General features: G+C 41.3%; 1 protein-coding gene across 1 annotated transcript in view; it reads right to left on the bottom strand.

The window, feature by feature from the left end:
• Positions 1–16,158, bottom strand: part of birc6 (baculoviral IAP repeat containing 6) — a 123,704-nt gene that overhangs the window by 60,691 nt on the left and 46,855 nt on the right. The window contains exons 10-24 of the mRNA XM_073482378.1: positions 14,100–15,767; positions 11,195–11,344; positions 10,848–11,073; positions 9,428–9,588; positions 9,099–9,230; positions 6,218–6,349; positions 5,902–6,068; positions 3,921–4,054; positions 3,504–3,665; positions 3,253–3,384; positions 2,445–2,542; positions 2,189–2,336; positions 1,857–1,990; positions 1,256–1,402; positions 240–427 (exon numbers count right to left, since the gene is read on the bottom strand). Coding sequence (XP_073338479.1) covers positions 240–427; positions 1,256–1,402; positions 1,857–1,990; positions 2,189–2,336; positions 2,445–2,542; positions 3,253–3,384; positions 3,504–3,665; positions 3,921–4,054; positions 5,902–6,068; positions 6,218–6,349; positions 9,099–9,230; positions 9,428–9,588; positions 10,848–11,073; positions 11,195–11,344; positions 14,100–15,767 — 3,779 coding nt within the window. The remainder of the gene's footprint in view (positions 1–239; positions 428–1,255; positions 1,403–1,856; positions 1,991–2,188; positions 2,337–2,444; positions 2,543–3,252; positions 3,385–3,503; positions 3,666–3,920; positions 4,055–5,901; positions 6,069–6,217; positions 6,350–9,098; positions 9,231–9,427; positions 9,589–10,847; positions 11,074–11,194; positions 11,345–14,099; positions 15,768–16,158) is intronic.

Raw genomic sequence — 16,158 nt, 5'->3', positions numbered from 1 at the left:
GAGGAGTGGCCAAATTTATCTTCAATAATAAAGCAAAACCCATGACAATGACAACATGTTGTTAGGTTTCGTTAAGTTCCTGCAGTGGAAAAGTGGGAAATGTAACACTGTAACATATCAGCTCACTATGTCCGAAGATTTTGTCCTTGAATTTGACTTTCTATTTGCCCAATTTAAATGTATCACTCGTGCTTCTATATGAAATCCTGTGTCTGAGTGTGTGTGACTTTGTTTTTCACCTGCTGCTGCAGCTTCAGCAGCTGCTGTTGTTTCTCCTGCAGGACCTGCAGCTGCTGCTCTGCAGACACCATTGCATGTGATAGCGACTGGAGAGCCACCTGGGCTGCAGAGCTCAGAGCTGTAGAAGCTTCACCAACCATTCCTGTCGACAGGCCACCCACCGCAGGCGTCACACCAAATGTACTCACTGGGATTAAAGGGGACATTTAATGAAAAGCTCATTTTTTTCCAAGTCTTTGTGCACATACATTTTAGTATTTGTGAAATAACTGTGAAATAAGATATCCCAGTCAGTATTTGTGGGCTGCCTAGGTCAGAAAACATGGGACTAAACCAGCTGCAGATTTTGGTTCCCTTCTAATGTCAATGGAAGGCACATTTGAATAAAACTGTTTCCAGAGTATCTAAACCCACGCTTGAGAACTACCTCTGCGAAAGTCTGCATTATTTTTTTCACAAACAGTTTAGAGTTACATATATTATGTACACATATTTTGTACATTTGGTGATGCACGGTAAAGGAAAAAGATACATAGATTTTTTTTAAATTACATAAAGAATAGTGACAACAAAGATAAAGATAAGTAAAGATTGTGTCTTTGTAAGACAGATTTCTTCATTCATTGGAGTTTTCCTATTCTAAATGAATTGAGATATTGCAGTCTAATTTCTTAAAAAAAAAAAAAAAAAAAAAGCTCTGATTATTGGCATAGAATAGGAATACACTGAAAGAGGAATAGACATTTTGGCAAGATCATCACCCTTTAAGATATTTTATTTCAATTGACCAGAGTATTATTTAGGTTTTTAAATGGTCTTAAAATTCCAATCAAATTAAGGAATTAAACGTATGCGTGCACTGTCTTGCCTTGAGATAGACTGGGGAATAATACACTTTTAGAGAGGTTAAGTTTATATCCATATAATTCTCCCAAAGGTTTTTTCCCCTCTACTGAGAGTAAAATTTCAGACTATGACCATGAGCCAAAAGTCACAAAAAAAAGGTAATGTTTACCAGTGAACATGCTGGCGTCATCTCGTTCCACCCTTGTGCCATCACTAGTGGAGATACAAGTAAAGTGCAAAGGCTCCACCTCCAGGAGTCCTGTTAATGCTGTGAAGCTGCCCTCTGCTGCTGCACAGCTGCTCACTTTTCCATTTCCTGCAGGACGCACAACACCCGAAACATGAAATATTCAAGCTTAAGCGGTGTCTTTTAAAAAACAAACTCAAGCAAAAACAAGCATTTCAACACTTCATAATTACAGGTAAAGGTAAGGTAAAAATCTACTAAATCTTATTTATTGCAATGCTAAGGTCAGCAACCTGATGTTTTTACATCGATACAACTTTGGTTGACATTTTTCTTAAATTATACTTGCACCTACACTAAATTAGTCTGCCCTAGTAATTAATAGATAATTAATGTACCTACTTTCAGGTTACATCAAGGGTGTTTACATCCATATCAGGTGAATATATTGGATGAGTTCAAATAAACAAAGTCATTTTATTTTATATGTAGTGTCGCATCCTTGGCAATCAATAACAATAAGTAGAAAAATACAGTAGACAACATGACTGCAACATCATGTGAATCAGTGTGTAGTTAATACCTGAGAGAATGTCAGAGAGGTCAATCTCATCTGACTGGACTCCGATGCTGCTGTTGAAGGCATTCTTACAGGAGGAACCACTGACCTCCAGGTCAAAGAGCACCGGGTCAAAAGGAGAGCTGTACAGACCGTATCTGAAAGGAAGTCAACAGGAGATGGGAGAGGAGAGGCTTATGTTTACTTACAAGCATCAAGGAAGTAAGGAAAACCCTATTGAGACAATACGAAGCAGTAAAAATTAGCGTTACTTCAGCTGTCATTGGAAACACTTCACTTGGAATCAGGTAAAAGTTAGGTAGTGTAATAGAGAAAAATGGCATTTGAAATAGCACCTAGTCTGCAGCAGTGCCTCCAGCGGGGTGAGGCGGTCCTGCAGCTGTCGAGAGATGGCGGTGAGCAGGGAGGCACAGGTGGTGCTGCAGCCCGCAAGGTCCTCTTCCTTCACATAGTTCAGTAACACAAAGTACCAGAACACAGAGCCTAAAACCAGACAGGAGAGGGAGAGGTGAGAAAATGAATACTGGCGGTTCATGAAAGAGAAAGGGAAAGGTGTTTAATATTGGTCTGGATTGTTGTTCAGTTACTTACCACCTGTTGCTGCTGCAGGCAAGTAAGGCATGTTGTCAAGCAGTGCCTTTAGAAGACTTGAGCCAAAACTCTGTTGACCTGGGTCCCCTTTCCCATTGCTACAGCAACAAATATAACAGCATGTTCATCATTATCTCCATATAAAATCAAAATGCACAAGTGAACAAGAAAAAACAACTACTTTATCACATAGGCCTTTTCCACTACTGGAACATAACATGAAGTTCAGTTACTCTGAGGGGAAAGAATGAAACAAGACAATCACTATTTCAAGAGATGGGTTTGAATAAGAACTGCAAATAAGTTTGGTTTGATATGCTATTCTAATTCAGAATATCAAAATGTGTGCGTTTTGCTGCAATGTTCTGGGCAAACATTGTGGGCAAGTAAGTTAGTTTATAAATAGCATTTCCCGGTAAGGTTTGGGTGGCGTTAGTATTTTCAAAATCACGTAGTAGGCTATTCTTTCAAACCAGAAGCTGAACCAAAACTACATTGTTGTATCATATTTTCTCTTGAAGGAAAATAAAAAGCTTAGAAGAGTAATGTGTTCCAAACCAGATTCTTTTCCAACGCCTCTCCATGTTTGGATTCAGAAGAGCATCAAGTGGCACTAAATTGGTACTGGTTACCAATCTTTTCAATGACATAATGGTCTGGTTTGTAAAACACAGTGGAAAACCAGGCGGAACCTAGAGCCTAACCATCACAGGTTCAGAATGAGAAGTTCCAGGTCTACAGCCCTGTAAATTTCCTGCAGTGGAAAGGCACTAAAAGCATCATTACTGAAACAAACCATGTTTCTTACCTAATACAAAGTGCAAGAAAGCGAGCACATTTGTGTGCTATGCTCCGGCCAGCCTCAAAGAAACACGTCCACACAATATCTGTTAGCCGTGTCCGGGTTTTCACCAGCAAGCCCTCCTTTCCTTCTTTCAAGCTAAAAGGAAGCCAGAGCATAAATCACTTGTCTTTAGAAAATGTTAGATGGAAGCAATGGGTGGCCTAGATGTCCTAGAAGATACGGTTGGATTTACCATGCTGGAGCTTCAGTCCTACCTGCAGTGTCCGTTGGAGTAAACCCCGGCCAGCCAGCACAAAATGTCTAGGATGAGGCTTTGGGCGTGCTCTGTGGCTGGGCTGCCCTCTGTCCGTCGACACAGTGCATCCAGCAGCTTCTCATGGAAGTCTACGAACTGTAGCATAGCACAGCGTTGGACCCTGAAAAGCACAGAAGCACAACAACACTGTAGAAGACGGTCTCTACTGCACATATTGCAGAAGTTAGCTTTAATCTGGACTAATACAATCCAAGAAGACATTGTCAACTGACAACACTTAATTCATCTCGTCTGTTACATGCATTCTCCTGCTGCATGCACACAAACTGCACATGTACAGTTTACTGTTCCATTATGGCTAATTTTGACAACAGTGTAGATAGACCCCGATGTTCCATCGCCACATTGATCTGACCTTTCTTTTGGTATTGAAGTCTTCTTAAACCTTCTGATTGTGACTGAAACTTCCTGCAGCAGGTCACAGCCTCGAAGGTTTTCTACTTTCTTTGAGGGTGCTGGGCTCTCTGTTTTTACTGCAGAGACCTTGTCCTACACACAGACAGACAGACACACACACACACACACACACACACAGATTAAAAATGCACAAATTAATGACTGTAACTGTGTTTGGTAGTGCCATCATAAAGAGGATTCTCTTGAGGGCACACACTATTGATGGAATGGACAAAGTTCACATTAAACAATACTCATTATGACATCGGAGTAGTTGGGTAACTATCAAAGGTCCAAGCATGGAGGTGCAAGGAACCTATTGTTTTAGTAAAGATAAGTATTAGGGTCATTCCATACCAACTCATCTCGGGCATCAGCAATGAACATCATGGATTTTAATGATAAAAATCATGTATAAAATCCTAGTGAATTCATGTGACCTTGCAAGTTCCTATAGCTATACTTCCTCACTGATTGTTTATTTTTCATTGGATTTACACAGTTGAAATTTGTCCTGAACATCCAAGAGACCTTAAGGAAACTTGGCAACAAGTATTAATTGAAATTGTTTTTGCATAATGGTTACAGTAATCAAATTAATAACAATTAATAACAATAATAAGTCATTTTTTACCTGAACAAAGAATCTGCCATTTTCTGAACTACATATCTCCATTAGTTTTCACTTTCCTGCAACCAAATTACAATGATGTGTAGATTTAATTTAGTTCTGTCACATCTAGAAGTTATTTGATCCTGCATAAAAAAATGAGCGCCACTGCTCTCACTAAATATAGCTTTGGAACTGAAAACCCCACTTTTTGGCTTATTTTGACCATAGGATTATTTAAATTTCCTTGAAACTTCTGTATGTGAAAGTGTTGATATACATTGCATTTAAACAAAAAAATTCAAAGATGTTATATCACTCCATCGTTTTATGAAGTTTTACGTTTTATTCACTGGATGTAATATCACATTCAGTGGTTTTATTTCATTTGTAGATATTTGTACTGGGTTGACTTCAAGGATTGTTATCTATCTGATACCTATTGAGCCTGTTTCTCATTGAGTTCTGGAAATTTGTTACAGCTTGTCAGGGCGTGGTAAGCTGCATACTGAATGATGTCATCCATACGCCAGGACATAATATTAATCTTAGTACCGAGCTCAGTACACATATTATTTCACAATTTTTACTACAATTTGATTTGAATTCATTTCTAGTAGCATTAAAACCAATACAGCAAATCTGGGCAAATCCTATCAAAACAGATTTGGTTGGATTACTGCAAAATGGACTGCAATGTAAGCAGAATAATGTAGTATTCAAGTAGTATGTAAGTATTTGGCGTACAGCTATACACATTTTCAAGGTCCTATGAATTTAATAGAAGTTTTAACATGAATTTTTTCAAGAAAGTCCATGACATGAACCAAGAGGAGGATCCTAGGAGGCTTCTGTCCCTCATCACTTACATTGGAAGCACATCAGGAGGAATTTTTTAATAGCCAGCATGAAATAAAACTGTCATTGTTTATATGGGCATCCAATTCTTTGAAGAGGGATCTGAAAAAATATGAATATGAATTTTAACTAGGGTCGCACTCAGTAGAGCGCATACCTCCGCCAAGGCCAAACCACCCCCTTTAATTCAATAAAGCCTAATCCAATATCAAATCAGATGGCCCTGAATCACTCAAAATTTTTAACCACCCATAACTGGCTAACCATAATTTCAGGCCACCAGACCAAATTGTATTGACTCATAGATGCCTACCACCTAAATAAACCTGATTTCTTAATTATTATTTTTAATCAAGACTTAAGCATGTAATCCTGCTGGCAAACCAACCACCCAACAAACGGACACAGGTAAAAACATAACCATGACAAAGTCTTTTTACCTTTGCCAAGGACTAGAAGCTGTGAATTTTACCTTGGAGGCCTGAGCCCGTTGCAGCAGGGTAGACAGTGAGTGGGCTTTGGTGCCCTGAGGCTTGGCACTGGGCATTCTTAACAAAGGCCGGGGGCTCTCCTCAACACCCCTGTCACTCACTGCCTTGATGTGAACCAGGAAGGAGCGGTACTTCCCTCCTGCCATGCCTGCAGTGGAAATGGGACAGGACAACTGAGAAACACTCACAGACTCACAACTTCATTGATGATTCTTAATAGCATCATTCTGAGCCCGTCAAAACTGTCATGAATCAGTGACTGACTTTACAGAAACGGGTAAATGTGACGGTTGTTACCTTTGACCAGCTTGGGGCTGGTGAGGCTGAGCATGCCTGCATGGCCAGAGAGGTCCAGCCCACTGGCTAGCCACACTGGACCACACAGGATGTCTTCCTTGTGGTCCTCTAGGAATGGACACAGCATGGAGCCTACAGAAAAAACATAAACCACTATTTTATTCAGAGTGGGTAATACACTTGAGATTGGCTGGTCTACTTTAAAGTCCATCTGAGTGAGGCTGGGTCAAAGTTGACACTCACGCCTTCACTTTAATCCGAGAACTGTGTAGTGATACTTAAAAGAGTATGCTACTTGTAAAATACATTTTAGTTTAAAGGGGCACTATGTAGTTTTGGAAAAAGAAATTCACACTCTGATTTTAAATCGTTACAATATTAATGAGGTAATAATACAAACTCAGTAATATGTATTTTTTCCATAAGTGAATAGACAAGCTGTTCTCAGAGGAAAATAAGGTCCCAGAACACTGGTTGAAGCTAGAAAGGTGGCAGGGTCCACCACATATAAACAAAGTAAAACAGTATAAAATTGTGTTGTTCTTTAAGGCCAGTTGTTTATTCAGTCAAGAAAACAAAGAGAGTTTGTTTATTTTGTTTGTTTAGGCAGAAGAAAAAAAATCAGCCAATGAATATCTTTCTCTTCTGATTAAAATGTTTTCCCCGAAACTACAGAGTGCTCCTTTAAACAACATCTTAAAAAAATTCCATGATGCCTAGGCTGAGCAGGTAGTAGACTGGCAGATGACAAAAGAAATAGTACATACAGAAAGATGGTTTTAGTGAACTCTGATTTTGAGTTCCATAGACACTGTGCTTTGAGTGAGCAGCTATTTGCAGGACAGAGGGAGTGGCTGAAATTTGCTGTTAGAAAAACTGTTAGGCCTCATGAATCAAATATCAACAGAAGAGCATTAACATGATCCTTTGTAGCAACTCCTACTGTCAAAATTATGTCCACTGAAAGTGCTTGTTTTTGTCACTGATATGCTGTTATTCTGTGTCTGAAAATATTACAGAAACAATTCCTAGAGTGATAAACCTGTTTAGATCCTTTATGTAACCAGAAACACAAGTCTCGCTCAAGGAGAGGTTTGGAGTTTACTTAGAGGAACTGCCAGCATTAATTTATTTCCAAACTCATGGCTGAATATTTAGCTGATTTTCACAATCTAAATGATGTTACAGCTGTAATAACTCAACAGCTACAGCAGCCGTGCAGCTGGCTGCCAGCTGAGTCAATCTACTGGACCGATTCCAAAACTTTTGGTACAGATGAAGCCTCTTAAAACTTCCCGTTCCTCCGTGACAGGGCCCTAACCAGTCCGTGCTCCAACCTGAAATAGTCCGTGACTGGAATGAGATCCCCGCGATGACAGAGTGAACGCGGGGCGAATCGTAACTCCCCAAAGCGCCATGTGTGGAAACCAGTTTCAATGGTTTATCTATCCACCAAGCGGAGCAGTAAAGCATTACTTCAGTGTGATGTCAGCTGTTCTTACTGTATCATAGGCATACAGTATTAGACGTGTGTGAGAGAGTGTCAGAGCATATTTAATGATTATTAGGCTACCATATCATGAGGCCATCAATATCATGCTCCAGCTTTTTGTTTTTTAACAGAACTGCATGAAAGTGAAGTAATATGGCCTGGGAATTAATGATTTAATAGGAAGGAAAAAACTGCGTGTGCAGCACTTGTCTGAGCGGCTGACTTTACCTTCTGTGGTACCGGGACAAACTATTACAGTGTAAGAGCCATTTTCTTGTTCGTTATTGCAGTTATATAGTTAGTTAACTGCCAGACCACCCCGTCAGGTGTGTGCGGAAATTCGATAGCAAACGGTTTTCTTTTTTGCCACAGTGAAAATGTTGTTTTTGAAAGGCTAAAAGCCAAAAAGCAGAATATTTTAGGTAAAAACATGTTGTGGATTTTGGAAATTAATACATCATACTCAGGGAGAGCGAGAGCTGCCGTTCGCTCTCTTTAAACTCCGATCAAACTGTCTGAACTTGGTTGTGCTGATAACACAAAGCAAGAATCTGGGGAACATTTTTCGTGTAGTACTTAGCTAAAATAGAGAACGCTCATGAACTCTGATGAAACTGTAAAACAAGTCAGTGGGGGCAGAAATGTTTTCCGAGGGAGAGTGATAATATGCAGCAAGAGACCACAGGTCAGGCTCGAACCCTGGGCCTCAGCAGGGTGTCTGGATATGGGTCGCACACTCTACCAACTGAGCTACTGGTGTGCGGTCTTCATTTTCATGACTGAATAAACAAATGGTCCATTTGAGAATAATATACATATACATAGTATATTCTCGAATTATAACTATTGATGCATTATCATGTTTATAACTTTAGGGCTGCAGCAGGTAAAGGATGAACTAATTTTAATAACTGTACATACTGCTAAGTGGCTTAACCTATAATAATATAACCTAGCTACAACTTTAGATTATTGATATAAAATATAGATAAAGTAAAGAAACCAATAGGGCTAACACTAACTAAACTAACTAAAGCTTTAAGGTTTAAAGGGTATCTATGCTGTATATGTTTTTTGCGAGGGAAGCGCCATCTCATGGTGACATCCTGTAATTGAATGAATGGGCATGTATACAGTGGAATCTAGGCACACCCCCAGGAGGAGGGGGGGGGGGGGGATTCTCAGTGGCTGGGAACCCTCTGGGAACCGACTGGCAGTCGGCTGGCAGCCAAAAGGCAGTTGGATGGGAGGGGAAAATCGAGGCAGCTCTAACTGTAAGTATGAATCATTCACAAAACGAAACACGTAAATATACGGCCCACATTTCAAACTACTGTAATTCTGCTTTAAGCAAATCTAACCTCAAACTAAATTTGTTGCATTCTTTACCTGATGTCTCCTCTATATCCATGAATTGGATGTCCTCTGTGAAGTCATGCAGCAGAGTTTGGCCGTTCCTCTCCCCATTGGCATGGAGGACGCTGGACAGGGGAAGGGAGATCTGTCTGTCTACTGCGGTCTCTGTTAAAGACATGAAAAGCAAGATTCAGACATAGATAAGGGTTCCATACTCAAAACAGTAGAATTTGTTTTAGCTGTTTAGCTGCAACAAATTTGCAAAAATATCAATCTACCAACCTGGATGTAGAGTATGTGTACAGTACTGTACAGAGAACAGTAATTAAAAGCTTTCATAGATCTTAAAATAGCATCCTCACCACTGACTTTGCCCAGCCCAGGTGCTTTGTTCTTCAGTAAAGTGACCTGGATCTGAGGAATGTTGGTGATGTTGGCATTCAGGACAAACTTCAAGTCCACATGGCCCACCATGCAGGCCTTGGGTAGCACTAGCTCAAACACATGTTCATCCCAGCTGGAGCTGCAGAAAGTACACAGGTCAGAAACTGCTTATACATTCAACTAAAGCCTTTCTACGCCTTTCCATCAGTAGCCAGCCATCACAATATTTCATTTTAAAGCTATCTAACCAAATGCTGATTTGTAAAGGGGAATAGACTCAAAACCCGACCCGCCCTCTACTGAATAAGTATGAGTGGGATCCCAAAAAAAACTTTTCAACATTTATGATAGTAACAGACCATATAGTATGATCCTATATTTGAGACAATTAAAGCGGATCTTGACAGGCGGCCCTAGACATGTCAAACCAAAATCAAAACAATAAAACTGAATGTGTGCAACAGGTGTGTTGATAAGAATGCATCACAGTGATAAGAGACGAGATGTAACATGAACAAAGTCTCTCTTGCTCCCTCTCTGTGCATCAATAAGAATAAATAAATAAGGAGATTTAAAACATTTTCTGCATTTTTTTTTGGTACTATATTAATTTCAAAGCTCATGGAAAATCACTTTTTAAACTCCCCCAACAAATCATTTTAATTATCTAAAACTACTTCCTTGGTATTTTTATACTCATGATACAGTTTTGTGGCCTGTGCTGCAGAACCTTCAGCCTCTATAAGACCAGCACTATGTGCATAAAAAAAAGGTAATGTACCGTCCTGATTTTTTCTGTGTGATTTTTTTATTTAAATATGTTTAAGAAAAGTGCTTGTGACATCTCAAATGTGGCTTTGACTTACATCTGAATATTCAGTCCACTTTGTAGAAAATACCAATACATATTGTGTATCGCCATTCAGCCTGTAAAAAATGAGGTATGAATTTGTCCGTATTGCCTAGCCTTGAATTTTTTCATATCAGCAAGAGATTGCTGAGGAAATAATAAAAAAATCATTTGTCTTAACATACGTGGCAAAATCCCAGATAAGCTCATAGCACAGCCGTGTGGCATGAAGATTTCTTTAAAATACTTTATGCTGCTAGCGAAACGTCATCATGTTGTAATGGCTGCGGGCAAACCTTTAAACCAAAGTCGGCTGTTGTCAATTAAAGTCATTAAAAAAAGGGTATGACCTCAGGACTACAATATGATCAATATTTAAAATGCATAAAAAAAAATGCTCAACATACAGTATGGGTGAATATAAGATGTACAGTATATTATTACATATGAAACTGAAAGACCCTGTTCCTGTACAAGTGATTACTGTGTCGCCCCCGTCAGCCCATTCTTTTTGCCTGAAAAAATCAATACAGTAAACACAAAGCTACCTATCACTCTGAAGCTTCCAGGTGCGGGTGTGTTGGGCTGCATCTCCATGGTGCTGCTGGTGAAGGTGTTGTGGGTGGCGTCGCTGCTGCTGCTCTTGCTGCACCTCCATCCAGCATGGTGGCACTGTGGCCGAGAAGCGAGGAGTCAATGTTTCAAAGCGTGTCAGCTCCACCAGAAACATCAGGTTCTCCGTGGTCAGTGGTTGGTCCACCAGGAGGTCCACTCCTTACAGAAATTAAAGGGTGATGGTGTGACATCAAATCAACAGTATCACAACAAGCCAAAGAACTGAACGCTGAAATGTCAAATTCAGTTACTGACTGAGGGTGTCTTGTGTATGTTCTACCTGTGATTCCAGGGCTAGAGGGATTTGAGGTGGGCTTGGCCCCCTCAAGCAGCAGTTCAGCCCCTTTAGTAAGGGGGCCATCAATAAACATGTCTCCATCATCTATATCATCACACACGCCTCCAATTTGAAGGAAATGAAGTTCTCCACCTTCAGAGAAGAGTAGAAACAAAATTAACACCTACAAATTCTTACACTTTTATTCTGGATCAGTTTACACCATCCACACTCAGAACCAGAAACCTTTTGAGACTGAGAGCAACCTGAAGGAGAGAGAGTAATATGGAGGGCAACTTGTTTTGTTAATTCAGTTATGGAAAACATAAATATTTCTAAATTACCTTATTAAGATTGTAAATATTCAAATACGCGTCAACACAAACCAAAAAACAAGCCATACATTTTTCAAATGATTTTTTAAGGATAACCATGTCGATATGTTACATATGTCTTATTGTCAACAAGACACAGGACAATTATCATACTAACAAGTATTTGGTGTCAATAAAAACAGTGTCTCTCAGAAAGAGGCTCTACCTGGGCAACCTGCCAAGGTACATTAACACTCGCCTAAGTAAATAAAATATGAGTTATAACTTTTTTTCAATCAAGTGATATTCATTTCATAATGCACATAGTGCAGCAAACCTTAATGGTCATAGTTGTCCAATTTAAGGCAGGATGGTGAAAAACATAGGTGAGATTCCTAATTTCTAGATGACACGCGACTGCTCACAAGGGCTGTGTTGCCCAGCCATTAATCAGATAAAACAGTAAAAACAAATTTAGACATTTAGATATCAGAACATTTACTGTACTTTGTTGTAAACTCGTAGATGAGTAAGTGTGTGAGAGGCCCTGCTTCCTGAAACCTACCAAGTGAAACAGTCGGGGTAAAAACAAATCAATAAATGCCATGCTGGGCTGGTACTGGGCTCAGCTGAAATGCAAGTAAACAGGCCTAGAGCTAATACAATTTGCAGTATGAAGTGATTGACAGTGCAACTACACTATTGTTGTCGAGCGCAACTCTAAAAGTAAGACTGTGCGGCAACTCAACTGGAAGGAATATAAGAAAGAGACTGAATTAATACTCATTTAAAAAGAACAAAGGACATAACATTGTTTCATGTTTACACTGTATACTGTAGTTTGTAATTAATCTAACTTTGTTTTGTTTAATTTAAAAAGTATATACAATGTAAGAGGTACACTATGTAGTTTTGGAAAATAAATTCAAACTGAGAAAGGTAAAATTTAAAATATGAGTTTATAACAGGAAAACAGTATGTAATATGTACTGTATAATATAATAATTATTTGATATTTTTCCATGACTGAATGAACAAGCTGTCCTCCAAGGCGAATAAGTTCCCCGGAATGCTGTTTGAAGCTAGACAGATAGCTATTTAGAAGGGTCCTGCAAATATAAACAATGTCAATTGGTAAAATTGTGTTGTCCTCGAGTACAGTTTGTTTATCAAGTTGTGAAAATGAACAAATTAAGATTTTTCTCCCCTGTATAAAATTTCTTCCCTAAAACTACATAGTGTACCTTCAAGTTAAAGTAGAAATTTAATCTGAGGTTATTCAGAAATACTTTTACTGTAAAGGTTATTTAAAATATGTTGTTTTTAAATGTTACATTTTATAATATAATAATATATATTTTGTTGACTCTAAAGAAGTTAACCATTCCTGACAAATCAGAAAGGCACTTGAAAGGCAAGTGATCAACGAACAACTAGTTTTCAAGCCAGAAGAGACCCTCTAGTGGCCTCTACACACAACTACCGGCCTTACTCTACTCGGCTTAACTCAGTGCAGCAGCCCAGCGCAAGTGAAGGGGAAAGTCAGCTGGCAATCCGCTCACCACCACCAACAACGCAGAAACACCAAAGCACATGAATAAATACTCACTAAAGACAAGCGCTCCACCGCCTACACTAGAGCCTATTTAAAAAAGGCATTTGAAAACTGCAGGAAGTTTCAGTAATTCAGTAAATGTAAGTTAGCAACTGTGACATTAATAGTGATATACATCACCAGAAGTGCCCCCTATTAATTAAATAAATTACCTCAGTTCGGCCTCTTGCTTGCTCCTCAGTGAATTCAGTGTTTTCTCTGAGGATTTCATTGTACATTTCCAGCAAGGAATTGTCTGCAAGCCTTCAGTATTTAATACAGTTGACAGATCTCATCTGACAAATTGTGTCAAAGCATTTATTTTACAAGATCAAAATGTCGCCTGTCTGTCCAAATGACTCTTCATCAGATTTCTGCCCGAAACTGGAGTGACTTTACGCCGGCGCTGCTTGGTTCAGTGTGAGCAAACAAAGGAGGCATAAAGGCGAGCCTTCGTTTTGACGATAACGCGGAGTCTCTGTGTGAAAAGGGCTTCTCTCTCTCAGGTTTCCTGCACAGATGTGAGTTGAGTATCAATTTGTAACACAAACTTGTTTGAGGGGGAGACTGTGGTTTGTTAAGGGTTGGCCGTAATTGCAAGACATCACTGCAGCCCGCTTGGAGGAGCGGTGGGCGCAGCTTAGCCCTACCCTAAAGAGGGGCCTTTGCAGGTGTGGATTGGTGTGGTTCAGTGTGGTAAAACTGGTGATGGAAAAGCAAATCATCACAGCACATTTTGAATCGGCATGGCCAATAGTGCCAGCGGAACAGCTCCATTGATCCCTGGAGTGAAGATCCCTGAACTGAAAACCTAAAACCTTTTTTTCCACTAGTTTATTATTGAACTACTGAACGTCTTACTCTAACTGAACATCTGAGAGTTAAACACAACACATTAAATACAAGCAGGTAAAAATAAATACATGAATAAATACCAAAGAAAAATCCTTCATTTAGGCAAGTTAAAACCAGTCAATCAATTCCAGTAGTCAAAACTCACCTTTGGTACAGGCACAAAGGCGGTCGGTCCCAGAGCAGTAGGTAACTGAGACAAAGGGGTCTGTCTCCTCTGCTGACCCCTCCTTCTTCGGTGGCTCCACCTTGGCCAGGACCTCCAAAGTGGACAGGTCCAGTATCATAATGTACCCGGCCCGTGTGGTCACCACCAGGTGGCCTAGGCCTGCCACCTCTAACCCCTTGCACTCTTTGTGGCTCAAGGCAGAAGAGGAGGGACTAGTGATATTAGCGCTGCTGGTTGGTTTGGCTGCTCCAGATGCAGTCCCAATTTTAGAACCAACAGTGCCTGCTGGGCCCATTCCAAATCCAGATGAACTAGGTTTTGACCCAGAGGGGAGAGCCTCCTCTGGAGCCTCTTCACTGTCATCCTCCCTGCTGTCAAGCACATCTGGAGGAAGCAATATAAGAGAGGTGATAGCATCACAAGGGTCCCAGATCTGTTGCACCTTGATGGGTTCCTCGTCCAGGGTGACAATACGTGTGGAATAGTTGAGCTTGTAGAGTGCAAGATAGCCTCCATTCGCACCACTCAGGGACCTCTGCTGCTGTGGCTGCTGCTGGTCTCCTGGGGGCAGGATGAGGGGTGTCTGAGGTGATGACACTCCTGGGTGGTGGCCTTCAACCCCATTGGCCACTGGATGTAGGGGGTCTCCTTTGCGCTGGCTGCACAGGGCAGAGTGCAAGCGGTTGAGATTGTTGAGAGCCTCCACCTGGTTTGTGGCACTCAAAGATTCAGTGCCACATGGCTGCAGGCTGACCAGAAGGTGCACACCATCCCAGCAGGGTGTGATAGTGTCCACGTACAGATTTTCCTCCTCTAGCTGTTTGGGCAACCTCAAGCACTGCACTAGTGCTCCAGGTCGAGGAGGGCTGGAGACGTTAGTAGCAGCCAGTGTGTTCCATTTGTCAACGTGACCATCTAACCCTGCCAGATTATTTGCTGCATCAGCAAACTGCTGAATGTAAGTGATGGGAGGATCCTGAAGAAGAAGTTGCTCGTGTGTGTCGAACTCCATCTCTATAATCTGTGGCACAGTGAAGCTCTCCTCGTGGAGCCCCTTGTTCATTAGATTGTTTATTTGAGAAAAGACCTGTCCTGACGACTTGTCATCTACCTCTCTGATACTGTATAGCAGAAGCATGGGTATAGTCCTGCGCACAGACGGCAGAGAAGAGGGGCTTGGAGGTTGGGGACCTGCTAGGTTAGAGAAGCCCTGCTCCTGCTCTGCAGTCTGAGGGTTGCAGGTCTCTATCTCCATGGGGCCCTGGTCCTGTAGAGGCCCAGGGTGGATGTGCTCAGTGACCTGAGTCCTAACGGGACCATCTGTGGTCCTGCGTGTTGTAGTTGGGGCTGTGGGTGGGTGTCCAGCCATGGGAGTGCTAGATGCTGAGCGGTAGCTTAGCAGGCCTCCAGTTAACAGGCAAGGGAAGGGAATGTTGTGGTGGTCAGGGACTTTGTCCTTTGCTTTGGCCTGGCTATGGGCCTTGGCTTGGTTCAGTGAGGGGTTGCTACCCAGCTCCTCCAGGTCCTTGACTGTGTCCTCCAGTACGCTGGCCACCACCTCCCACTGGAGCTTCTCCGGCTGCTGGAGCACACTCAGTGCCGTTACCCCTAAGCTCACATCCATGCTCTCCCATTGGGACTGCTGGCCTGAAACAGAAGCAAAAGAAAAGGTCTGAGGTTTTTCATATACAATTATGGAACACACCATTTGAATGAGTTCTGACATCCCACATGCAGAAAAAAAGAGATTTGTTCAAATGTATCCACTGGGGCTTTCATGGGCTGCACCAAGTCAAGTTGTGCCACGCTGATTTGCATTTCCATCACCAGTTTAAATGCGCCGAGTTGAGCCGAGCCTTGCTGAGCTGTGCCAGTGACCGACCGGGCCAAGGGGCACCTGCGCCCTGCCTCTAGGCAGGCTGAAGTGACGTCTTGTGGTGGTGGCCAGCCAGTGGCAACCCCCTTCTTACCCTCAGACAAGCCTGTATTGCGATACTCAACTCATGTCTGTGCAGAAGTCTTTGTGTATTTGTCGCTC

This window comes from Pagrus major, chromosome 15 (assembly GCF_040436345.1).
Source record: "Pagrus major chromosome 15, Pma_NU_1.0".
Classification (NCBI taxonomy): Eukaryota; Metazoa; Chordata; class Actinopteri; order Spariformes; family Sparidae; genus Pagrus; species Pagrus major.
This window is presented reverse-complemented; position numbering and strand designations above follow the sequence as displayed.